The following is a 25545-nucleotide window of genomic DNA, read 5'->3' as shown; positions in this document are numbered from 1 at the left end:
TTCATTACTCAAGGTAGCCTGGTAAGGAAGCAATCATCAATCATTTCAAGGGCAAGTGATTAAGCGTGGGTAGGATTGTCAAGGATGGAGGAACAGTAACGTAGGACAACATCTGATGAGCGAGACTCCCAATGACACCAAATTAATTTTAATCAGTTGCACATTGTAAAGTCTAGTGACAGCTGTCTATTTACACCTACCCCACTGATAGGCACCAGACAGTTCTAGATATTATTAATCAACCTGTTCAGAGATGTTATTAGACACCTCTGAGCAGGTGAGATTTGAACCCAGGTCTCTGGCTCAGAGGTAGGGATACTACCACTGTGCCTAAAGAACCTAAGGAAAGGCTGTTTAAGGGTGCCATAAATAGTGTGTGTGTGCTGAGTAGGACCAACTGTTGCAGTAACAATCTACAAGAAACATCACCTTTAGGCTGCTTTGTTAAAATATGCAACTGATTAAAAGTAAAACTGCAAGCAAGGGGAGGAACTGCATGTTGAGACAGTGCTTTAAGGAGTCAGGACATGTTGCTTGCCCAGAACACTCTCGTCTCTTTGTACTAAGGTGATGCTCCACATTCTTTTCTAAGAATTATTATTTGACAGATTCACAAAATAGAAGTATAAAGGGTTACTTTAATCTTCTTGTTGTGATACTTGCACCACAGAGAATCTATGTTTGTTATATACTGTAATAAATTTCTAAGTAAAGTTTATCATCTTTTATCAGACTTCCTGTTTGTTTGAATTTGAAAAGAAAATATTTCACCACCGAACAAATGAGGCGGACAGAGGCTGAGTGGACCAGGGTCTGCTTCCATCGTAATTTTCAACTCCAAAGCAAAGAATATTTTATCCAACAAATCCTAATAATTCTGAGTGAAGGATTATTCCTTGATGTTTGATGCCCACTTCTTTGCTATTAGCTGCCCTCAGCCAGGAAGATAAAATGGGTTCTTGTTCCTGGCCACTAAGTGGAAATTCCAGCTTTTGTATGTGTGTGTTAACATGAGGCAAGGACAGGACCAGGCTCAACGCTGATGTTTCCACAGTTGATTATCCTGCCAACATTCAGCTTGCTCAACTTGGCCAGGGTAGCAGACTGTGGAGCTGTACCGAGATAAGAATCAGCACCTCTGTGGGGAAAACAAAATAAGGTGCTGAATCATACAATGCCAATTGATGTTTGGACTTTGCTTAATATATTGGGGATGGATCAGATTTGTATGAACTTGAATGAGCCATGTGTTTTAAACATGTCCATGTCAACAGGAAGGAGAAACAGTTGAGGTATAGTTTGGGCTAGTGTACATCAGCTAAGTGCAAAAGGGGTGGTGTAAGTCAAGTAAGGTCATTAGACAATAAATTGAGCACTTGTAAACTTGGCATGTATAAATCAAAGAATAAATTCAATGACTGTAAATCAGGTATTGAATGCTGTAAATTAAGTTTTGAATTGGGGATCTAAATTTGACAGATGTTTGGAAATTCAGTAATAAGTTGGTCAAGATGTATATTAGGTGGGGTAGGATTGTGGCATACACTGGATGGGCCATTAAAAGTCCAACAGTTAATCAGTGTCCCAAACAGCATGACTAAAAAAACCCAAATATGTTTTCCCATGTGCCTCTAGAGTGAGGGAAGAACAAGGGATGGAAAGGAGGACAGGGAGGCATTGCTCAATCAGGAAGGATTTGTGAAAAGATAGTGGAGAAAGATGTGTTTAGCAAACAAGTATTTTTCTTGAGTTCTCTGCCTGCAGGCAGGTCTGACCAACTGTGCAGTGATCATCACTATGTGTGGGGCAAGGAGGGGTGCCAAGTCCACCCCAGCCTGAACAAGGATTGAACTTTTGTGTTTTTGGTGCCAATCTGAAGTACACCAGCCATCTAGTTAGCTAAGCCAACTGGCCCCATGAAGACATCTACTTCATGTGGTAATACAAACCTTTATCTGTGGCCCAGAGCTACAGATTGTGATGGTATGGACTCCAATTATTTCCATCACATGGCTGATCAATAACCTTATCCAGTCCACCACCTGCAGGTGGAATGCACTGGAAAGATTTACATGTTGACATCTCACCTGTTTAGGTCTGCTTTGAAAGCACATTCCATGGCAACTCAGTCCTGGATTTGAACTGAAACTTCTGACTCAGAGGCAGGGATTATATCCAATGGATATGAGAACTCATGAACAGTAGAGTTCCGCATTTTCAACTTTGACCAAAAGAAATTCCCGTAAATATTTCCTTTCATTATTGTGATAAGATCACTCACGTCTATGGGATTGAAGTAAGGAAAGGTCTTATCTAAGCATGTGTCCAAGAGAGCTGGTCTCTGCAATCTGAGAGCTTTACTTGGTGTACATTTGAAATAATGTTGAATGTACCACTCTACACAGAACTGGTGCAGGTTTTGCTCACAAAATGGAAGACTTCCACAGTAAACATAGAAGCAGTGTAAGCCATTTAGCCCTTCACGCCTGCTCTATCATTCACTATGACTGTGATTCATCCTCAATCACAATGCCATATTTCTGTTCCCTATCCATATCACTTGATGCTTTAACATATAAACATTTGTCTATCTCCTTCAATATTTCAGTGACTTAGTCTCCACAGCGTTTTTTGACAGAGAATTGCATAGGTTCACTACCCTTCAAGTGAAGAAATGTTCCTCATCTCAGTCCTAAACGGACTATCCAATATCCTGAGCCTGAGTCACCAAACCATGGGAAAACATTCTTCATGCATCTAGTCTGTCCATCCCTGTTAGTGTTTTATACATTTCAATCAGCTGTACTCTCATTTCCCAAACTCCCATGATTACGGGCCAAGTCAAACCAATCTCTCCTCAGAACCGCCCTCCCATCCCCAGTATCAGCCTAGTGAACCTCTGCTGCACTCCCTCCATACCAATTATAATCTTTCCTAGGTAGGGAGACCAAAACTGCACACAGTACTCCAGATGTAGTCTCACCAGAGTCATGTATAACTACAGTCAGACATGTGAATTCAAATTCCCTTGCAATGAAGGCCATTTGCTTTCTCAATTGGTTACTGATGTACCTGTCTACTTTCATTGATAGTGTACAAGGTCACTCAGATCCTTGTGTACATCTACATTTCATAATCTATCACCATTTAAACAATACTCTTCCCAGTTTTTTCATGTTGAAGTGTATAACTTCACACTTAACCACATTTTACTGCATCTGCCATATGTTTATCCTCTCACTCATCTTGACTAAATCACCTTAAAGTCTCTTTGCATCCTCCTCACAACTCTCAATCTGGTCAGTTTTGTCATCAGAAAATTTGGAAATGTTGCATTTATTTCCTTCATCCAGATTATTTATATGAATATAATGTGGGTAGTTGGAGCCCAAGCACTGATTCTTGTAGTACGCCACTTGTCGCTGCCCAACTCCAAGAAAGTGTACCATTTATTAACACTCTATTTCGTCTGTCAACTAATTCTCGATCCATGCCAATATATCACCGCATAACCCATGTGCTTTAACTTTGCCCACTAACCTCTTATCACGGACTTCATCAAAAGCGTCCCAAAAATCCAAATACATTACATCTATTTGTTCTCCCTTATCTACTCTATTAGTTACATAGTGTCATACAGCATGGAAACAGATCCTTCAGTCCAACTCGTCTGCACTGACAAGTCCCATTTTCCAGCAATTAGCCCATATCCCCCTAAACCTTTCCTATTCAAGTACCTAACGAGATGCCTTTTAAATATTGTAATTGTACCTGTCTCCACCCTCATTATTTATTAAATAAGTCAGCAATCTGTAAGTAGAAGGTACACTTTTCAGTTCTCCATAGAGGTTAATTGTCCTTTCCATCAGAAAGTACAAGTTGCCTTGGAATATTTTCTAAGCGAACTAACCCATACTTAAGCAGAGTTGCTCCTGCTCAATTTCAACATACTGTAGGAGCTAATGGTACAATGCTGGAATTTAGTGAAAATTTCTCAAGTGGTCTTCAGATAGCACCTATCAAAATTGAGGGGCCACACCCCACTTTCTCTCCAGATCCTCAACTGATTCACTCCCAGAGATTGCAGTCTTGACAAGTTCCATCTAATAACTGGTTTCTGCCTCAAGTTGAGCAAGAGAATCTGTTTTGATAAATGCCAAGCCACAATTCCAAATCTTATGTCACCAATAGGCAATATAATATTAGCTTGGATTTTCCAAATGCCAGATATTAATTTCTACAGTGTAAATACATGTTGTGCATCAAATGCAGAAACCCAATGTAGTAGACTCCGAAATTGAAATTGCCTACGAAACTGAAAGTGCCAATGGGTGAATCCTCTACACCTTGAACACTGCAAAAGTACTCACTTAAATCAGATAATCTGGAGTATTCCATTACAGTTCATAGTTATCCAGAAAAATATACACAATTGAACACATAATCTAATTCCTGGGTAACTATTAAACTGACCACCAATGTACCACACACTACCCAATACAACCCCACCCTCCCTTGCTGTCAGAGTTTCTGCCGAACGCAACCTGTCCTAAAATCTCAATCACTTGCCTCACAAACTAACTATATAGCACCTTTACCTCAGGCTTAGTATCCATACTATAGTATTTAGTATGAAAACTAGCTTTTCACAGGAGGTGTCAAATTAGCTGTCTGTTCTGCTGGATATTTAAATCACAGAATGCAGCTACTATAAAAGGATCAATGGTTTTCCTTCCCTTAACTATCCTGCATTACATGAGTGCAGTTGTATTTACGGTATATTCTGCATTTCTGTAGGATCTGTGATTGGCATTTCTTGCCAGAAATGCAGAGCTCTTTCTTAACGTAAAAAAAGCTGTGATAATCTGATTGCCACTCCTCAGAAAATTTGGCTTAAACTCTGTGAGGTCTAAGACAACATGCCAACTGTGAGTCAGTGATCTTAATGATGGCCTAGGATAATAGAATTGATTTCTCCTTTATCTTACTTTTATCTTTCCCTTGGATCTCTATAGTCATAAAAGCATATTCTAATAACCATAAAACCATTGTCTCCCCCTCCCTCCAGATGCTGCCTGCCTTGCTGTGTTTCTCTCCCTCCTCATGCTGCCTGCCCACTGAAGGGAAGGTAATCGTCATTCTTATGTAGTCTTACTCGTGGATCTCCAGATAGGGTTTTTAAAAGGTCCACATGATAGCTGGACACTTAGTGGATATCTAGAAGCTGAAAGTGCATTGACTAACAATGTCCACTGCTCTTGACCATTGTCTCTTTCACTCTGGCTCCCTAATAGATGAAGATGAATGAGTCCATCCCATGGTAACAGTTATGGTACTAACGACTAACCCCCTCCACCCATTCTCTTGCAAATTCTGTACTATTGTTAAATATTCCAGTCATTGTCACATGAGTATTGATGATGGTTTGTAGCTGCTGATGGTTAAGGTAATTGGGTTACCATGTGACATGAGCCCTTTGACAATATTATAGATCCAGGATTATAAAGCAGTTGTCAGGTTGGCTTTTTCAGTCTCACTAATAGCCTAGGTCTGGATAGCTTGAGTCTGGAATCACGCCATAATTCCAGTAACCGGGTGACACGTTAGACAGCGTTGTATTGGTGGTCTGTCTCTTATACTTGGATCATTTGTTTTGCAGGATGTAGGTATGTGTTCCTGTTTATGTGGACTGTTGGAAACTCCCAGACTCTGGCTATCCACTATAGGATTATGGTTACTGTGATGATTTTACAGGTTGCTGTCAGCCTGGAGATCTGAAATAAAATAACTGAGAATGACTGGTTGCTCCACCATTGACAGAAACAGCTTGCGAGTTAAATGCTAAATGCCCTGGCAACCCCAATGCTTCCAAATTCTTTTCCTACTATTTCTAGACACACGAAGGTGTCACTGGTCATTATCACCTCATACAGAATTGTCATCAAGTGTGAGTACATTGTCCAGTTAGAGTTTTTCTAGTTATGTTAATATTATAGAGGATTGCATAGTGGTAACATCACTGAGCGAGTAATCTCGAGATCAGATGAATGCTTTGCAGGTATGGGTTCAAATCCCTTCATAGCAGCTGGTGAAATTTGTATTGAATAAAAATCTGGGGTTAAAAGTTAGTCTAATGTCAACTGTCTGTTCAATCCAGTCGCCTTATTATGGTGTGGGAAAAGAAATGACGAACTGAAGGAGGGTATAGCCCAGCAAATTATTACGAAATGTGATGCTAAAGCAATTGCAACTACATTCAGCCAGAAGTGCCAAGTGGATCACCCATCTCAGCCAGTTCCTAAGTTTACCAATATCACAGAAGCCTGTCTTTCAGTCCACTCCATGTGATATCAAGAATGATTGAAGGCAGTGCTTAGCAAAAGCTGTAAGTCCCAATGCTGTACTTGTGTTTCCAGTACAGCTGCAACAATGATATTAATCCAACAATATTGGAAGTTGCAGGGGTAAATCTTTACCACCTAAACAGGGTAAATGTAATGTGACCAATTACCACCTCAACAGTCCACTCTTAATCATCAGCAAATAATCTGGTCATCAATTTTCGGTTTGGATTCTGCCTGGGCCACTCAGTTCCCAGGCATTTTAATAGCCTTGTTTCAAATATGGGCAAAAGACCTGAATTGAAGATATGAGGTGAAGGTAACTGCCCTTAGCAGGATTTGACCAAGTGTGGTATCAAGATGCCCTAGTAAACTGAAGCCAATGGGAATCAGAGAAAAAGACATACCTAGCACAAAGGAAGATGATAATTACCAAGGTCAAAAGGGTGTGTTCGCTGATGTTTAGTCCCATTCATAACTTCTGAAATACAGAAGCAGGTCCATAACCAACTCAGCAATATCTGGACCATATTCAGGCTTGGGATGATAACTGGCAAGTAACTTTCACACCACACAAGTGCCATGGAGGTGCCATCTCCCACAAGAGAAAATATAACCATTTCATCACCGCTCTCTTAATGGAAATTATAAATGGACAACATATGCTGATTTTAGAAGTGACTGTCACATCCCATGAACATTTTTGTGAAAAAAAACTGTTGTTAAGGAAGTTCCAGGAATTTGACCCAGTGACAGTGATGCAATGGCAATGTTGTTCCAAGTCAGAATGGTCGGAATTTCCAGTTGTTGGTGTTTCCATTCAACGGTTGCCCTTGGTCGACTAAATGGTTGAGGTTGTGCATTTTGAAAATGCTGTCTAAGGAAGGTTGATGAGCTGCTACAATGCATCTTGTATTTGGTACACACTGCTACCAGTATGCCTCTGTTGAAGCCAGTGATTGATTAAGATGGTGGGTAAAGCACTAAAACAAAGGGCTGCTTTGTTCTGGATGGCATCAAGCTGTTTGAATTTTGTTGCAAAGTCAGGTACTGACAACTGACATCTTGTCAGGTAAACAATATTCCCTCCTACTCCTGACTTGTCTCTTATGATATTTTCTGGAGTCAGAAGATGAGTTGATCACTGCAGAACACACAACTTTCGACCTGTTCTTCTAGCCACAATATTTATATGGCTAGCCCACTGTAATAAAATGGTCTATGGATCTGAATGAACAGCAACAGTGTTTTTTTTCTTGAACCTAACTATACATAGAAGATGTATAGGGCGTCTTGCCTGAAGGCATACAGACCCAGGCTCCAATTTCACAGGATCTGATGCTTTTTTTGCATTTGCTCAATAACTAAAGGTAAAGTCACTATTGTCCCATCAGACCACAGGCTACTCACTCCCTAGAGAGAGAGAGAGACAACTGGTGATGGCTGAACCTGAGGATCACCATGTCTCAGGTTACAGGAGAGGTTGAGAAAGACAGTGCTTCATGTTAATCTCAGCTGGTGCAGGAACTGAACCCATAGTGTTGGTATCACTCTGGATGCAAATCATCCACTGAGCTAATCAATTTTAATTCCTGCATCAAACATACAAAGATGCAAGTAACCCTTTACGTCACATTTCCTCCCAAGTCTATATCCCTATGGACTATATCCACCATTTACATTGTGCCAACCCACCCCCCACCACCACACACACACAAACATACACACCCATCACTATCCACCAAGTGTGTGGTTTACAGGCAAATATATACCAATCTCCACGCATGTGTGGAGTGTTCCTTTGGAGATTATAGGCTGATGCATAGTAACCTGCTTCCAAGGGTCCTCAACCCTTGTCTCAGTCATTAGCTGCTGTGTTGCCACAGCATCCCTAAGGATCAGTATATGTCCAGTTAACAGCTTCTCCTTTAACAAAGTCAGAGCCCTTTTGTTCCTTTGATCAATATCACTTGGTCCTTGCACTGCCGGTCCTTGAGTCAAATCTGGAAACCTCTTCCCAAAGCAGGTAGGTTGAAACTCCTGCCTAGTTGGTTGGGAGTGATCTGTCCTATAATGTTCCTCTATCTGGTGTAATTTTACACGGTCCTATACCATGACATCTGTGATTGTGCTCAAATAAGGAAAGGAAGCTGGGTTCAGACTATCAAAAGTTGGTATTTAGCTAAGTTGCCCTGTAGCAACATAGAGTGGTAGTTGAGTTGGACTAGATATAAATTTGCTGTTCATTCCCAGGAGGGTTTTCTATGGCTTGTACCTTTTTTCAGTTTCATTTTTTGGCTTGAAATATAAAGTATACTTTAGTGAACTTGGAACATGGACAAATCCATATGGCGGTACAAAGGATTAGAAACATTCATCTGAAAATTGTGGCCTGTTATTGAGGGATGACTTCCTGGACTTCATGAATGAAATCAGAGCTTTCAAAGACATTATCACCATCACTTAGATGGATCAATTGAGGTTCTGGTCCTCCTCAAACCATCAGAAAAAACAGTCAACCAAGATGTCAAAAACCATCTCCAAACGCTAGTCTGAATTTCCTTAGCCTCCTGAGGAAGAAGAGGTGTTGTACCAACTTGACCATCGCATCAGCATGGGTGGTCCAGGACAGATTGTTGGTGATCATCGCTCCGAGGAACCTGAAGCTCTAAACCATCGCCACCTCAGCTCCACTGACGTAGATAGGGGCATGTCCTCTTTGTTTCTTGAAGTCGGTGATCAGATCTTCAATTTTGCTGACATTGAGGGAGAGATTTTTATCTTTCCACCATGTCATCAAGCATTCTACCTCTTTCCTGTATTCTTTCTCATCATTGTTTAATATCCAGACTAAAACAATGGTGTTGTTGGCGAACTTGCAGATGGGGTTCAGACAAAATTTGGCCAAAGAGTCATGAGTGTATATGCAATATAGGCGCGGGGATCAGTACCTATTCTTGTGGAGCACCGGTGTTGAGGATTGTTATGAAGAAGGTGCTGTTGCCTATCTTCGCTAATTGCAGTCTATGGGTCAGGAAGTCAAGGATCCAGTTGCAAAGGGCAGAGGAGAGACCTGGGTCTTGGAGTTTGGGATTACAGTGTTAAAGGTAAACCTGTAATCAGTAAGTAGAAGCCTGATGTAGGTATCTTTATTATCCAGATGTTGCAGGGATGAGAGTAGGGCTAGGGAGATGGTATCTGCTGTGGACCTGTTTCACTGGTAGGCAAATTGCAAAAGATCTAGACAAGTTTCATAATTGTGGAGGTCACAGCCACCAGGTGGTAGTCATTAAGGTACATTGCATGTTTTTACTTGGCATCAGGATGATGGTGGCCTTCTTGAAGCAGGTCAGGACATTGTAGCAGGGAGAAGTTAGAGGTGTCAGCAAGTACACCTACTAGCTATTCCGCACAGGATCTGAGTGCACAGCCTGGTATTCCATCTGGGCCAGTCGCTTTCCATGGATTCATTCTCAAGAAGGCCGATCTGATGTCTGCGATGACTCAGGGAACAGGTGCATCTGAGGCTAATAGAGAAGGTGACACCATTACACTGACCTTCTGTTCAAATGGAGCGTGTAAAACATATTGAGCACATCATGGAGAGATGTTGTGTGTCTGATATTCTATTCTGCTTCATTTTGTAGCCCAATATGTTGTGTAGGTCTCGCCACAGATGGCAAGTATCAAAGTGGTTAGTTTGGGTAACTAACAGTCCAATATTGCATCTTGGCATCTCTAATGGCCATACGGGAGTTATATCTGGATTTCCTATAAAGGTCATGATCAGCTGAACACAGCAGACAATGGATTTCCCATTCATTTGTAGTTTCCAGTTGGGGAACAAATGGATTGACTTCTTTAGCAAGTCTTCTACACATTTGCGAATGAAGTTGGTGACAATGGTGGCATACTTGTCTAGGTTGGATGCTGTTATCACGATATAATAAAGTCCATAGTCTTGTGAGACAACACTAACAGGTTTTATTGAACCTCATTTTACACTGATTGGACATTTCATCTGAAGGTCAACAGCCCCAGTCTCCAGTTCTATGTGGTCTGATGTCACTGTGACATTGCTCCTTTTGCAAATGTACGTCCCTGGAGTAAACATTTAGAACTTTTAACCGAGTATTGTGTAAGGATTTTGGTCAAGGGTAACTTTCGGATGTTGAAGGTGAGGAAGTCAGAAATGACAATGCTCCTGAATATCAAGGAAAGGTTATTAGATTATTCCCAGTTATCTCTAAAAGAATATTCCCAATTATTACTTCCTGCCCTAGATTCTATTTCCTTGACGGGTTTCTTTCCCTACTCCAAATTCTCTTTTCCTATACATACCCTCCAGGTGAAACAGCAATTTTCCTCCTCTTCACTCAATCTATTCTAAGTATCCGCTGCTCACAATGTGGTCTCCTTGACACTGGGTGAATGAAACAGATTCGCGAACACCTACATTCTCTCTATAAAAATAACCCTGAGCCACCAGTTGCCTGCTACTTCAACACAATACCGTGTTCCCTGACCAACATCTGACTGGAGCCTGAGGTACTGCTTCAGTGAAGCTCCTCAGTTGGAAGACCAGCGCCTCATTTTTCACTCGGCGACTGCAGTTCTTTAGAACCAGATATCTTCCGTGCCCCTTTACCCTTTACTCCTAACGTCCTGCAACGGACTGCTTCCAACACAGCCAACGCATTTTCACCTACTCGTGTTCACCATTATCAGACGATCGGGGAAGGACAACGGCTGTCAATCCTCACGCTCTCATTTTATTTTCCGTTTCAAAGGCGCGCGCCTCTATGGACATGCGCAATTTTCCGTTTCAAAGGCGCGCGCCTCTATGGACATGCGCAGTGCAGAGCCTGTCAATGGCGTAACGTGCGCCATCAGACCCGACGTGCGGGTCAGATGACGTTCTGTTGCTTACTCTGTATTACTGAGTGGCTGTCACTCCTCACTGCATTACCTACTGACTGTCACTACCCCCCCCCCCCCCCCCTATAACTCACTGACTGACCGTCACCCCTCCCATTACTCACTGCTGTCAATCCTCCCTGGATGACTGACTGACGCACCCCCATATATTATTCACTGACTGTTTCAGGTCTGAAGCATTCAGCACTGGGGAGGGTGGGGGGAGTGGGGCTGTGAAATAATGGAGGGGTTCAGGCTGGGGGAAAAGTGGGTGGTGGGATGGCGATAGGTGAATGCAGGAACAAATGATTGGTCAGTGGAAATTGTGGAGCAGAAGAGGTGGGAAGGAAAATAGACAATTCAGGTCAGGTCAAGGGGGAGGAGAGAGATCTGGACCCAGGTATGGCCGGGTGGGGGAAGCATGTGGAGATTTGAAAGCTGGTGAATGTAATGTTAAGGCCATATGGTCATAAGCTCCCAAAGTGGAACATGAGGTGTTACAACATAGAACACTACAGCACAGTACACGCTTTTTGACCTATATTATGCAAACCTTTTATCCTACTCGAAGATCAAAACTAACCTACATACCTTTATTTTACTATAATCCATGTGTCTATTCAAGAGTCGCTTAAATGACCCTAACGTATCTGACTACTACCACTGCAGAAGCGCATTCCACGCACCCACCACTCTGTGGAAAGAACCTACTCTGACATCTCCCCTAAACCTTCCTCTATTTAAACTGAACACGTATGAAGTATAGAAAAGTAACTATTTGTATCATCGATAGTCACAGGTGAGGTGCCGGAAGACTGGAGGTTGGCAAACGTGGTGCCACTGTTTAAGAAGGGCGGTAAAGACAAGCCAGGAAACTATAGACCGGTGAGCCTGACCTCAATGGTGGGCAAGTTGTTAGAGGGAATCCTGAGGGACAGGATGTACATGTATTTGGAAAGGCAAGGACTGATTCGGGATAGTCAACATGGCTTTGTGCGTGGGAAATAATATCTCACAAACTTGATTGAGTTTTTTGAAGAAGTAACAAAGATGAGGGCAGAGGGGTGGATGTGATCTATGTGGACTTCAGTAAGGCGTTCCACAAGGTTCCCCACGGGATACTGATTAGCAAGGTTAGATCTCATGGAATACAGGGAGAACTAGCCATTTGGATACAGAACTGGCTCAAAGGTAGAAGACAGAGGGTGGTGGTGGAGGGTTGTTTTTCCAACTGGAGGCCTATGACCAGTGGAGTGCCACAAGGATCGGTGCTGGGCCGTCTACTTTTTGTCATTTACATAAATGATTTGGATGTGAGTATAAGAGGTACAGTTAGTAAGTTTGCAGATGACACCAAAATTGGAGGTGTCGTGGACAGCGAAGAGGGTTACCTCAGATTACAACAGGATCTGGACCAGATGGGCCAATGGGCTGAGAAGTGGCAGATGGAGTTTAATTCAGATAAATGCCAGGTGCTGCATTTTGGGAAAGCAAATCTTAGCAGGACTTATACATTTAATGGTAAGGTCTTGGAGAGTGTTGCTGAACAAAGAGACCTTGGAGTGCAGGTTCATAGATCCTTGAAAGTGGAGTTGCAGGTAGATAGGATAGTGAAGAAGGCATTTGGCATGCTTTCCTTTATTGGTCAGAGTATTGAGTACAGGAGTTGGGAGGTCATGTTGCGGCTGTACAGGACATTGGTTAGGCCATTGTTGGAATATAGCATGCAATTCTGGTCTCCATCCTGTCGGAAAGATGTTGTGAAACTTGAAAGGGTTCAGAAAAGATTTACAAGGATGTTGCCAAGGTTGGAGGATCTGAGCTACAGGGAGAGGCTGAACAGGCTGGGGCTGTTTTCCCTGGAGCGTCGGAGGCTGAGGGGTGACCTTATAGAGGTTTACAAAATTATGAGAGGCTGGATAGGATAAATAGACAAAGTCTGTTCCCTGGGGTCGGGGAGTCCAGAACTAGAGGGCATAGGTTTCGGGTGAGAGGGGAAAGATATAAAAGAGACCTAAGGGGCAACTTTTTCACGCAGAGGGTGGTATGTGTATGGAATGAGCTGCCAGAGGATGTGGTGGAGGCTGGTACAATTGCAACATTTAAGAGGCATTTGGATGGGTATATGAATAGGAAGGGTTTGGAGGGATATGGGCCGGGTGCTGGCAGGTGGGACTAGACTGGGTTGGGATATCTGGTCGGCATGGACAGGTTGGACCGAAGGATCAGTTTCTATGCTGTACATCTCTATGACTGACTGTCACTCCCCCTTGTATTACTCAATGACTGGCTGTTCCCCCCCCCCCCCCTTTACTCACTGACTGTCAGGCCTCCCTGAATTACTGACTGACTGTTCCTGAAGAAGGGCTTATGCCCGAAACATCGATTCTCCTGCTCCTTTGATGCTACCTGACCTGCTGCGCTTTTCCAGCAACACATTTTTAAGCGTTGACTGTCCCTCCCTCCTATCACTGTCACTCCTCCCATATTACTTATTGACTGTCACTCACTCCTGTAGTACTGACAGACTATCACTCCCCTTGTATTATTAACTGACTCACTTGTATATTACTCACAAATTGTCACTCCCCCGTATTACTCAGTGACTGTCACTCCCCCTGTATTGCTCACTGACTCTTACTCACCCTATATTACTCACTGACTGCCGCCCCCTCCCGTATTACCCACTGACTGTCATTCCCTTCTATATTACTCACTCTCCCTATAATGCTGACGGTCACCCCCCCATTACTCACTGAATGCCACTCCCCCAGTATTACTCACTGACAGTCACTCCCCCTATATTGCTCAATGACTGTCACTCCCTCCTGTATTACTCACTAAATGCCACTTTCCCCTATATTACTCACTGAATGTCACTCCCCAGCCCCCCTCGTCGTATTACTCACTGACTGTCACTTCCCCGGATTGCTCACTGACTGTCACTCTCCCTGTATTGCTCACTGTTTCCTGACAGCGGCCCGATGTTACAGCTGCTGCTCCTGCTGCTGACATCGAGCCTCGGTCTTGCTGCTACCTCCAGACCGGGGGTGGTGCTGATCTTGGCCGATGACCTCGGATACGGCGACCCGGGCTGCTTCGGGCACCCGAGCTCCCAAACTCCGAACCTGGACTGGCTGGCGGCGGAGGGCAGGAGATTCAGCGACTTCTACAGCGCGGCCAGTGTCTGCAGCCCGTCTCGGTGAGGCCAGAACCTTCGGGAGAGCGAGTGGATCTGTAATCTGTGTTGATTCGTTTACCATTATCTCATATTTACTAACTAATTTGCAACGATTTACACACAACAATCTTATGCAGTAATTGATTAACTTGCAATAATCTACATTACTAATGTAACCATCTACAGTACTTAAATCTAGTATTATGTATTGGTTAAAATATAATAATATTCAGACGTGCAGTAACCGGCATTAATTAATATAACATGACTCCATTCTTATAGCACTATCTAGATTTTAAAACATCCCAATTCTGTATTTGTAAAGTATAAGCTTGTCGGAGATACAATGACCAAATTGTGCACAGCGAGATCTGGTAGTCAGCAGCCTACTAACAACTGAATAATCTCTTTGTGGCTTCAGTTAAGGGTCAAATATTTGCCTGAATGCCAGGGTGAATTAGCCAGCTCTTTATGCTGACAAAGAAGCCACTTCAATTTACAAAGGAGCAGTGCTCCAAAGCTTATGATTTCAAATAAATCCATTGGACTATATATAACCTGGTGTCGCATGACTTTGTCCATCCCAGCCCAGTATCGTAGTTCTTCTATGCGCAGTGGTGAAGCATATTTTATAGCACGTGACACTTTAATATAACTTTTTAAAGTCAGCACCTCTTACAATATGACATGCTATTGATGAAGTACGATATGCTAGAACGTAATCTGCAATGAATAAATTGCATTAATTAATTGCGGTGACTAAATTCAATAATCTACATTATATAATACACAACAAATAATGGTTGAAGATCTCTCTTTACCTCTTATACTGTTTGAAGTGACTGGTGTACTGTACTTTGGGCCTATAATGGGGTTTCCTGGTATTTTATTATGAGGAACTAATGTAGGCATTTATTTATATATTGCTCAGTAATTTTCATGTTTTGCTTCCCCCTCTTAGGGCAGCTTTGCTCACAGGACGCTACCCCACTCGGTCAGGGATTTATCCAGGTGTTTTCTACCCTGCGTCAAAGGGTGGTCTTCCACTAAATGAAACCACCATCGCTGAGCTGCTAAAACAGCAAGGATACCAAACAGCAATGGTGGGTAAGTGGCATTTGGGCTATGGGCTCAATGGGAGCTACTTACCCATCCATCAGGGTTTTGATAAATTCTTGGGCATCCCCTACTCCCATGATCAGGGGCCCTGCCAGAACTTGACGTGTTTCCCACCAGATACCAAGTGTTTTGGAGAGTGTGACCAAGGTGTGGTCCTTCTGCCCGTATTCAAGAATAACAAGATTATCCAACAGCCGGTCCACTTTACCAAGCTCACTCCAATGTATGATAACTTTGCAAGACACTTCATTCTGAAAGCAGCAAAGAAGCAGAAGCCATTCTTCCTTTACTATGCATCACATGTGAGTACAGCCTCTCCATGGCACCTTTGGCAAAATTTCAAGTTGATATAACATATCAAAATCTCAAAGTTAAAATTATCATCCTTGTATTCAAATACTTCTCTGGCCTTGCTACTCCTAATCTACTTCACTACAGTCTGCCAGTTCTGGTCTTTTGCATATGTTTAATTTTCATATCTCCATCACTGCAGACTATCTTCAACTGATTAGCTCCTAAGATCTGCGCTTTTCTTCCTCAACCTTGCCATCTCTCTAACACTTGCTTCTCCTTTGTGAAACTCCTTAAAACTAAGCCTTTCATGCTTTTTTAAAAAAATTCAGTCATGGGATGCAAATGTTACGAGCAAGGTCCACATTTATTGCTCATCCCTAATTGCCCTTGAGAAGGTGGCAGTGAGTTGCCTTCTTGAACGTCTGCAGTCTTTTAATGTAGGACCACTCTTAGTACCATTGAGGAGGGCGTTCCAAATACATGTCATAATATTTTCTTTTGTGTCTCAATGGTGAATAACATGCTTGTGAACATTACCAAAAGTTTCTAAGAGGGACTGAGCAATACATTACATTTCCTATTGATATGTGGAGCCTAGACATAACAGTGTCCTTAATAATTGAACAAATTCAAAAATTGAGTCTGCACACGAATGTTCCCATTTGCTACCACCGGTCATAATATTCTTCTGACGTGTTGCTCTCAAATGCTCTGTATTCCTGTTGTTGGTCAACTTCACTAATGGGCAATTCCCTTTGCCATGCTGTGGTGATTTGCATAGATGCTCAGGGACTTCGCAATCGATCTTTCCAACAGGCATTGCACAGCGAGCTCTCACTAACATAATTTATGAATGTGTAGAAACCACCTGCTACTAATTCCTGATGTTCTGTTTCTCTTTGTAGCATACCCACTATCCCCAATTTGCTAGCGCTGATTTCGCTGGAAAATCCAAGAGGGGTCCTCTAGGAGATGCATTGATGGAATTTGATGCATCAGTGGGGGTGATACTAAATGCTTTACGAAAAGCTGGAGTGGAGAATAATACTCTTGTCTTCTTCACTAGTGACAATGGGTATGATGAATTAAAGATATTCAGATTATTTGTTATCTGTGTTTGAGATTTGTGACAACACACTTTTTAGATCTATTTATTCATCCTTGGGTGGTACTGGCATTTATTTTCCATTCATAATTGCCTTAATTAAGTGGAGATGGATCTTCTTAAATCACTGCTGTCTGACTATTTGATGCAAATGCCAACTTGCTGGGCCATTTCAGAGGTAATTGAGAGCCAGTGGCATATTTGTGGAACATGCAGTTCAGGTTAAGCAAATACAGTAGATTTCCTTCTCTAAAGTACCGCAGTGTTGAGACACATTGTTTGGATTTTTATAAGCATTTCACAAGGTAAGATTTTAACTCTCATTCTCTGGATCATAATCCCAGTAAAATAACCAGAATGTTACCATGTTCTATTACTGTCTGGGTCTGCAAGTATGAGTTGCTCCTGTGGTTTGTTGGAAGTCAACATTTGGAATTTTCACACTTCCCTTGGAGGATGTTGTGAAGTAGTGTAAGGGTTTATATGCTGATTCAGAGTGTATTAGTCTTTGTGTTAAAGCTGTTTTCATACCAGAACCATCCGTTAATGAAATTGGGGAAAGTGGCATTGCTTATTCCCATACGGTGGGAGAGTATTGTGAGCAGCCCAACTCGTAAGAGGGAGTCGCTAACACTTAGTGTGACCCTCATTGAATTCTGTGATGGAATCCTGCTGTCCCTGGAGATCTCTAGAACATTCCACTTTCTGACTTCAAAACTGCCGCCAAGTGAAACCTTGCTACGTGTGTGAGAAATACACTGTTTAAATAGAACATCTGTCATGGGCTCAGCCACCACCACACACCATGCTGTGAGTTACTGAGACACACAAATCAGTAATCCCCTGTTGAAAATCTTGCATACCAATCACATGCTATTTACCTTAAAAGTTTACGTGCTTATTAGTAATAATGATTATATGGCACCAGTTGGTGAAAATATCAAGGATCCAGTAACTTAAGAGCATTAGGATAGGTCACTAAGGTGACCTAAAGAAATAGTCAAATACACAGCAGTCTGTTAGGATCTGGATGTCCAACCTGAGAGGATAGGGAGGCAGGTTCAATTGTGGCTTCAAAATGATAAGCTCCTGAAGAACGGAAATTTGCAAGGCTTTGGATAAGTGCCGAAGAGCAGGGATAGCTAAATTACTCTTGCAGAGAGCCAGCATAGACTCGATGGAATAAGTGGAGTGAATCAGCATTGATGGTCTCACTAAATTAGCACATTTAATTAGATTGGTTATCGCAAGAAGGAAGCTCTCATCCATTTAAAATGACTATCCGTTCTAAACCTAATTCCTAGCAGGCTCATGTCCAGAGCAATGTGACACATCAAAAACATCAGACAAGTGTAGAGGAAGGCAGCTTTACTCTGTATCTTTCTTGTGATGTGCCTGAGTTAAGAGGAAAGGTCACTGGACCCGATATGTTAACTTTGATTTCTCTTCACAAATGCTACCAGACCTGCTGAGCATTTCCAACAATTTCTGGGTTTTTTTATAATGTACTCAGCCTGGCTGTGTTTGATAGAACTTTACTCATTTGTCTGACACCAAGTGCAAGATGTGTGAAAACCACTGAGTTTCTTGAAACGCATAATTGTCTCATTTTTTAATGTGTTATTGTGAGCCCAAGAATCTGCACTTAATTGACTTGATATTTTGTCTTCAGTCCAGAACTGAGGCGACAAACACGTGGTGGGAATGCAGGGCTGTTGAAGTGCGGCAAAGGCACGACGTACGACGGGGGAATGAGGGAACCTGCTATTGCCTACTGGCCTGGCCGTATCACTCCAGGTTTGTGACTTTCCAACTGCCTGAGTATCAGTTAAGCTCCAAGTTCGAAAATGTAATTTTGCTGATAATCCAAGACTGTAAAAACCGTACACTAATAGGGATTCCACTCAATTATAGACCAGCCAATTGATCACAAGATTAAGTGACACGCTGTTACTTGCTCCATGGCTGATCTATGTTTACTGTGTTTGCACCATATCTCTGAATACACAACAAATATCTGTTCATTTCAATTCAGGTGTATACCCAAAATTCACAGCACTTTGTGGGGGAGAGAATTGAAGACTTTCATCACACTTGTGTGTGAAAAACTGTTTCCTGCTTTAATTCCTTAATGATTTGGTTGTAATTTTAAGATTATATGCCAATGTAGGATTAACATTGTTAAAATTAAATATTGTGGAAGAAATGGCGCCATTTGGGGTTAATATGTACCAGGAATGATATGTCATATTTTGGACAATATTCTTGCTCCGTTTACAGGTGTAACCCATGAGCTGGCCAGCACCCTGGACATCCTTCCAACAGTTGCCAGCATCTCGGGTGCAAAGCTTCCACAGGTCAAACTGGATGGATACGACATGAGTGATATCCTCTTCAATAATGGGAAGGTGCAGAGAATCACATCTTAATTTGTACGTTACATTAGAGCTGTTAGGACTTTGACTCATCTCTATCTAACTGCCAGTCTGTGCCTGTTTGTTTCTTTTAATCTATCAGTCTGCCTGTCCTTCTATTTGTCTGTGTCTCTTTCTTCAATATGTGATCAAGAATAAAATATAGGAGACAATATTACCATTTATAGATGTCATAAAGATAATGATATGTGATATACAAAGGAGGACTGTCAAGCACATTGGTAGTTGGATAGGGACATCAGATGACATTTAATACAGAAGAATGGGAAGTGATGTATCTTGGAACAATACATAAGGAGAAAGTTGTAGCTGAAGTTATAAATTTTTACTTGAAGCAGAGACTTAAATCTATAGGAAGGCAAGGAGGTGAGTTACTGAAGTGATTTAAACATGGGATCCTAGGTTTTATATGTGACTAAACCAAAGACATCATGGTTCACTAATGATAATGAAATAGCAATAATTTAGTTACAATGAGAGACAAGAGGAACTTTCTTGACAAGTTTTGATGATTTGGGCAAGGATTATTCCCACGCCAGTGAGTGAGTAGACGGTATTAATTTAGAATCGTGATCAAAAGAACAAAGGTGGAGGTTTAGAGAAAAGCTTCTGGGCAAAGCTTTGATAATTTATGGACTGCTTGACCACAAAATGTGAGGAAAGCAGAATACATTTTAAAAATTAAGGAAAATATTTGAAGGTGGAGGATGCAAAATGGTCTGGGGAAAGAGCAGAGAAACAAGAGTTCAATGAGTCAATAAAGATGCAATGGGCTGAATAGCCTCTTTCACTTCTTTGAAGTCCTTTGATTCTATGCCTCGGGGCATTCAACTCTGGGTTTAGCAAGTCATTTTGCATTTACTGCATTTGAGTTTTAGCGCTAGCTGGATGGGAAATAGTGGGCAATTCTTTATGGTAGAAATTGACCTGAGGGAAGAAAAAGATTTGAGCTGGCCTGTCACCGACACATTAAAGATATCAGCTACATTCCAAACTTATGGTTCGGTCATTGTAAGTGATTCCCAGCCTGAAAACTGAAGACAGATTGGAGAGCCAGTAGCTGTGGTAATGATGTGAACCCACCAGGCAAGGTGTAATTTGCAGAGTGAGGTTTTGTACTCAGGACTGCGGCTGAGAGGTTAGCGTGTTACCACTGAGCCACATTTTAGGGAGAGCAGCTTAGTTTTGTACCTGTGCACTGGACAGATTCTTATTAGGGAGAAGAGAATGGCAGCTCTTTAGGTGTATTTTCAGTTTTTATATTTAAAACTTATTGTTTCATGAGTGTTCTCAGGACTTCACGGAAGGTGGGTTGGGGTTAGATATCTATATTTGTGTTATCTTGCTGTCCTTAGATTGAATGTTGGGTTTCCTCCATTGCATTGGTAACTGCTTCTAAATGAGCTTTGGGTGCCTCAGGGATATCCCTGAGGTGGTAAAAGCAGCAATGTAATAAGAAAGATTACATTACAATTACTAAGTGTCACTTGCTTTTGCACTTTGTGGTCGAGCATTGAACTTATCAGCTCAATGCATAAAAACATTTTTCCCAACCTCTGCCTTTGTTCTTTTGCTGATGCCGAACAGCTGAACAATTATTAACACGAGAGACCCACACATGTTTCAGTGCCAATGCTGAGTGCCTCTGCAGGCAATTCATTAGCAGCAAGGCAGCTGAAACACCATGCCAGCTCCTGCACTCACACTTACAGCTCAGAGCTAGTGCTGGCAATATCAGACAAAGGACCTGCATACCTCAACCTGCAATTCAGCTAAAAATAATTACTTCCTATTTCTGTCTACTGTACATTCTCACCAACAATCCTCTGTGTATGTTAATTCTTTATAGAGCAAGCGGGAAACCATGTTTTACTATCCGGTCGCCCGCAGCAAAGAGCTGGGAGTTTTTGCTGTGCGTTATGGAAAGTACAAGGCTCATTACTATACTGAAGGTCAGAAAGTACACAATCACTTTTTAGTCATAAAGCTGCTCCTGCTTGTCAGAAAGTAAGAGGCTAAGGAACAGGCTCCATATAGTGCAAACGTTGCAGCTGAATGTGTATAACAAGTTAATGCGAGAGAGAGAGAGCTGCTGAATGGAAGAAGGAAGTTGCTGAAAGAGAGCTGCTGAAAAAGAGAGGTGATGAGTAAAAGAGAGAGGGGCACCAAGTGAGTATGAGAGAACAGCCAAGTGAGAGTGTGAGATGCCAAGTGAGTGAATGTAAGAGCGAGCAAACGAGTATGAAGAAGAGGCACCACGCGGGTTTTGTTTTCACTTATGGATTGTAGGCAGCACTGGCTGGGCCAGCCATCTACATTTGTCCTTGAGAAGGTGAGTTGCCTTCTTGAACTACTGCAGTCCTTTTGGTGTAGACAGACCACAATGACATTAGGGAGGGAAATCCAAGAGTTTGATCCAGCAACACTGAAGAAGTGGCGATACATTTCCAAGAGTAGTGAGTGGTTTGGAGAGGAACTTGCAGGTGGTGGTCTCCCGTGTATTTGCTGCCCTTGTCCTTTTAGATGGTAATGGATGTGGATTTGGAAGATTCAGCCACTAAGGAATCTTAGTGGTGCACTGCATCTTGTAGATCGTACAAATAGTTGCAAGTAAACATTAGTGATGGAATGAATGTATGTGGGCCCAACAGAGCATGCTGCTTTGTCCTGGATGGTGTCAAGCTTCATGAGTGTTGTTGGAGCTGCACTCGTCCAGGCAAGTGAGGAGTATTCCACTACACTCCAGACTTGTGCTTTTTGAAAGGTGAGCAGGCTTGGAGAAGTCAAACGTCAGAATCCTTGCTGAAGGATTCCTAGCCTCTGACATGCTCGCAATTAATAAAGCATAGTTTTTTTGGGCTTTATTAGTAGGGACACAGAATTCAAGAGGAAGGAGGTGATCCTGAACTTGTATAAGAATGCTTGTCAAACCTCAGTTGGAATATTATAGACAGTTCTTGGTGCCACATTATACGAAGGATGTGAACCATAATACAGGGAGTGCAGAAGTGGTTCATGAACCATTCCAGGGATGAGAACCTTCAGCTATTGGATGCTTCTGGGTTCCCTGGTCCTGTGAAAAATTAAATCATTGCAGTGAATTCTATTAATTGTAGCTTCTATACTATTTGTTTGACCAGTCGACAGTGAAGATAACATTGCAATCCTAATCTCCGAGTCTCCCATTCTACCCAGTCTAACTGTGATCCTCACTTTGTTGAAATTGAGATACAAAATGATTTCACTTTTAAAAACCTCAAAACTATAAAACTCTTTCCCTCCATTTATCTCCCCTTCTCCCAATAATCTGCTGGCTTTTAAATGCCATCTAATACATTGGAGAGGTTGGGACTGTACTCCTTGGAGCTAAGAGAAATTCTTACCGAGATTTTCAAAATCATGAGGGGATGGATAGTGAGTAAAGAGGGAACTTGTTCCCATTTGTAAATGGATCAAGAAAGAGAGGATATATGTTTAAAATGAATTACAAAAGAATCAAGTATGATTTGACAAAAAAAAAACACTTTGTACGCAATGAATGCTTCTGGTCTGGAATGCGCTGCCTGGAAATTGGAAGCAGGTCCAATTGATGCATTCAGAATAGCTTGGACAATTCAAATAACATGTAAGAATATGGGGAAAAACATAAGAGAATGACACTAAGTCTTACTACTCATTTGGAGAGCCAGTGCAGTCACAATTGTCTCAAATGGGCCCCTATTGCGCTGTATCACAGCTGTGATTCTAGATGAGTGAATTGCAGGGAAAGATGCCACGAAAGAGGAGCACTAAGTGAATGTGTGAAATACACACCAAGTGAGTAAGTGACATTGAGAGAGAATGGTTCAGGGTAGGGGAGAAGGAGGCATCAAGCACATGAGTGAGAGATAGAGAGAAGGGAGTATTGAGTGAGTGTGGGAGGGGAATGAGTCCTGTGAGTGAGGGAGGAAGATGGTGTCATGTAAATGTGTGAGGGGAAGGGGAAAGGAGAGGTGCCATGTGAGTGAGAGGTGAGAGAGACAGGTGCCAAAAAAAACAAACCAGCATGTGAGCAAGATCGTGTGTGAGAGAGAGAGAGATAGAGATGCACTGTTTGTAAACCTGGCATTAAGTGATGGCAAGACACTGAAGGCGAATGGCTCTTTGAATATAACAATTTGTTTTTTTTTGGGCCAGAAGTTACAAACTTGCGAACAATAATGTACAGGACAGAATATGAAACACATCCAAAGGGTTTATTATAGTATCTGAAGGAAAGTTTTGACAAAGATTTCATTTCTCTCCATTAGGTTCCATTCTTAGTGACACGAGCCCAGATGAATCCTGCCACTGGAGTGCACCAGTCATGCGACACATACCTCCACTGCTCTTTGACTTAGAAGCAGATCCTTCTGAAAACTATAGACTCAGCTGCTATGAACTTCCTACTTTCGCTTCAATAATCGAACAGATCCAAAACGAAACAGTCAAATTTGAGTCAGGAATGGAATTTGGAGAAAGCCAAATGGAGAGGGGACTCGACCCTGAACTTGAACCATGTATTAAACCCGGTTGTGAGCCACGACCTCAGTGCTGTCAACAGACTTAGCCAGGGAGGCAGAAGGAAAGCAAAATACAGCCTAACAATTATATTACTAACACTTGCTAATGTCATGCCGAACCTATCCCGTATCAATTTGGAACAGGGAGATAAGTCCAGGAGAGTACTGGCTGCTAGAATCTGTGGTTAATTCCTTGGGTGCAGGTGAGCAATTGAGGATGAATTAAAGAGCTTCATCTCCTTGAGAGGAAGGAAATTCCCAGCAAGGATGCTTCTGGGTTCCCTGGTCCTGTGAAAAATTAAATCATTGCAGTGAATTCTATTAATTGTAGCTTCTATACTATTTGTTTGACCAGTCGACAGTGAAGATAACATTGCAATCCTAATCTCCAAGTCTCCCATTCTACCCAGTCTAACTGTGATCCTCACTTTGTTGAAATTGAGACACAAAATGATTTCACTTTTAAAAACCTCAAAACTATAAAACTCTTTCCCTCCATTTATCTCCCCTTCTCCCAATAATCTGCTGGCTTTTAAATGCCATCTAATCAATATTTCACTTCATCTTCCCAAGTTCGTGCATCAGTGGTCTTGGTCTTAGATAAGGATACTCTATCTTTTCCTCTGTGTTGTATTGTGATCTTGGACCAGACTGCCATACTTATGACTTTCCTAAAATCATTAACTTTTTCTTTAAAGTAGAAAAAAGTGTGACATCCAAGGTACTTACTAAGGGAACAAACAGCAACAAGCTTTACTATATAAACTTAGGAGAAAGTGAGGACTGCAGATGCTGGAGATCAGAGCTGAAAAATGTGTTGCTGGAAAAGCGCAGCAGGTCAGGCAGCATCCAAGGAGCAGGATGCTCCTTGGCCTCCTCCATCGCCAGACCATGGCAACACGACGCCTGGAGGAAGAGCGCCTCATCTTCCGCCTAGGAACCCTCCAACCACAAGGGATGAATGCAGATTTCTCCAGCTTCCTCATTTCCCCTCCCCCCACCTTATCTCAGTCCCAACCCTCGGACTCAGCACCGCCTTCTTAACCTGCAATCTTCTTCCCGACCTCTCCGCGCCCACCCCCTCTCCGGCCTATCACCCTCACCTTAACCTCCTTCCACCTATCGCATTCCCAACGCCCCTCCCCCAAGTCCCTCCTCCCTACCTTTTATCTTAGCCTGCTTGGCACACCCTTCTCATTCCTGAAGAAGGGCTTAAGACCGAAACATCGATTCTCCTGCTCCTTGGATGCTATATAAACTTAGAACAGTAATACACTCTACAATATGTGGACTATTTTAGTTTCAGAATATGTTCAGCATGGACTGGTTGGACTGAAGAATCTGTTTCTGTGCTGTATAACTATATATACACAATTTCTAGTTTAACATCCAGATAGAGTTAAATATGGTTAACAGACAAACCCTACAGAATGTATCAAATAGCAAATGTGTGCAAGACCGATCCCACAGATTTCTTAGCAACCTCCCCAGATATTGGTGACAAAGTCAGTCATCAAATCTCTTTAAAACTTAAAAATTCTTCTTTTTGAAGGACTGAACTTCAGATCTTCCTCAAAAAGCGTGCTCTCAAGATTTGCTTAAATGACTGCCA

The 25545-nt window shown here is 42.1% G+C and overlaps 1 protein-coding gene across 1 annotated transcript; it reads left to right on the top strand.

Annotated features, from left to right (window-relative positions):
• Positions 1-14081: 14081 nt before the first annotated feature.
• arsa (arylsulfatase A) lies at positions 14082-24254 on the top strand. The gene is made up of 7 exons (XM_043713936.2): positions 14082-14460; positions 15401-15860; positions 16758-16927; positions 18630-18754; positions 19238-19365; positions 21242-21344; positions 23682-24254. Exons 1-7 carry the CDS (start codon positions 14243-14245, stop codon positions 23978-23980), a joined length of 1503 nt encoding a protein of 500 aa, XP_043569871.1. The 5' UTR covers positions 14082-14242; the 3' UTR covers positions 23981-24254.
• The last annotated feature ends 1291 nt before the right edge of the window (positions 24255-25545 follow it).

Source organism: Chiloscyllium plagiosum, unplaced genomic scaffold, assembly GCF_037043375.1.
Source record: "Chiloscyllium plagiosum isolate Xiang-an unplaced genomic scaffold, Cpla_swu_hap1 HiC_scaffold_23, whole genome shotgun sequence".
NCBI classification, from domain to species: domain Eukaryota; kingdom Metazoa; phylum Chordata; class Chondrichthyes; order Orectolobiformes; family Hemiscylliidae; genus Chiloscyllium; species Chiloscyllium plagiosum.
Note: the sequence above shows the minus strand (reverse complement) of the source record. Positions and strands in the feature narration are given on the sequence as shown.

Bases quoted from the DNA above. Each gene is read 5' to 3' on its own strand.
- arsa (XM_043713936.2), top strand. From the start codon at position 14,243: ATGTTACAGCTGCTGCTCCTGCTGCTGACATCGAGCCTCGGTCTTGCT. The intron at 16,928-18,629 runs GTATGATGAATT...TTTTGTCTTCAG, and splicing joins TTCTTCACTAGTGACAATGG to TCCAGAACTGAGGCGACAAA. The intron at 19,366-21,241 runs GTGCAGAGAATC...AATTCTTTATAG, and splicing joins TCCTCTTCAATAATGGGAAG to AGCAAGCGGGAAACCATGTT.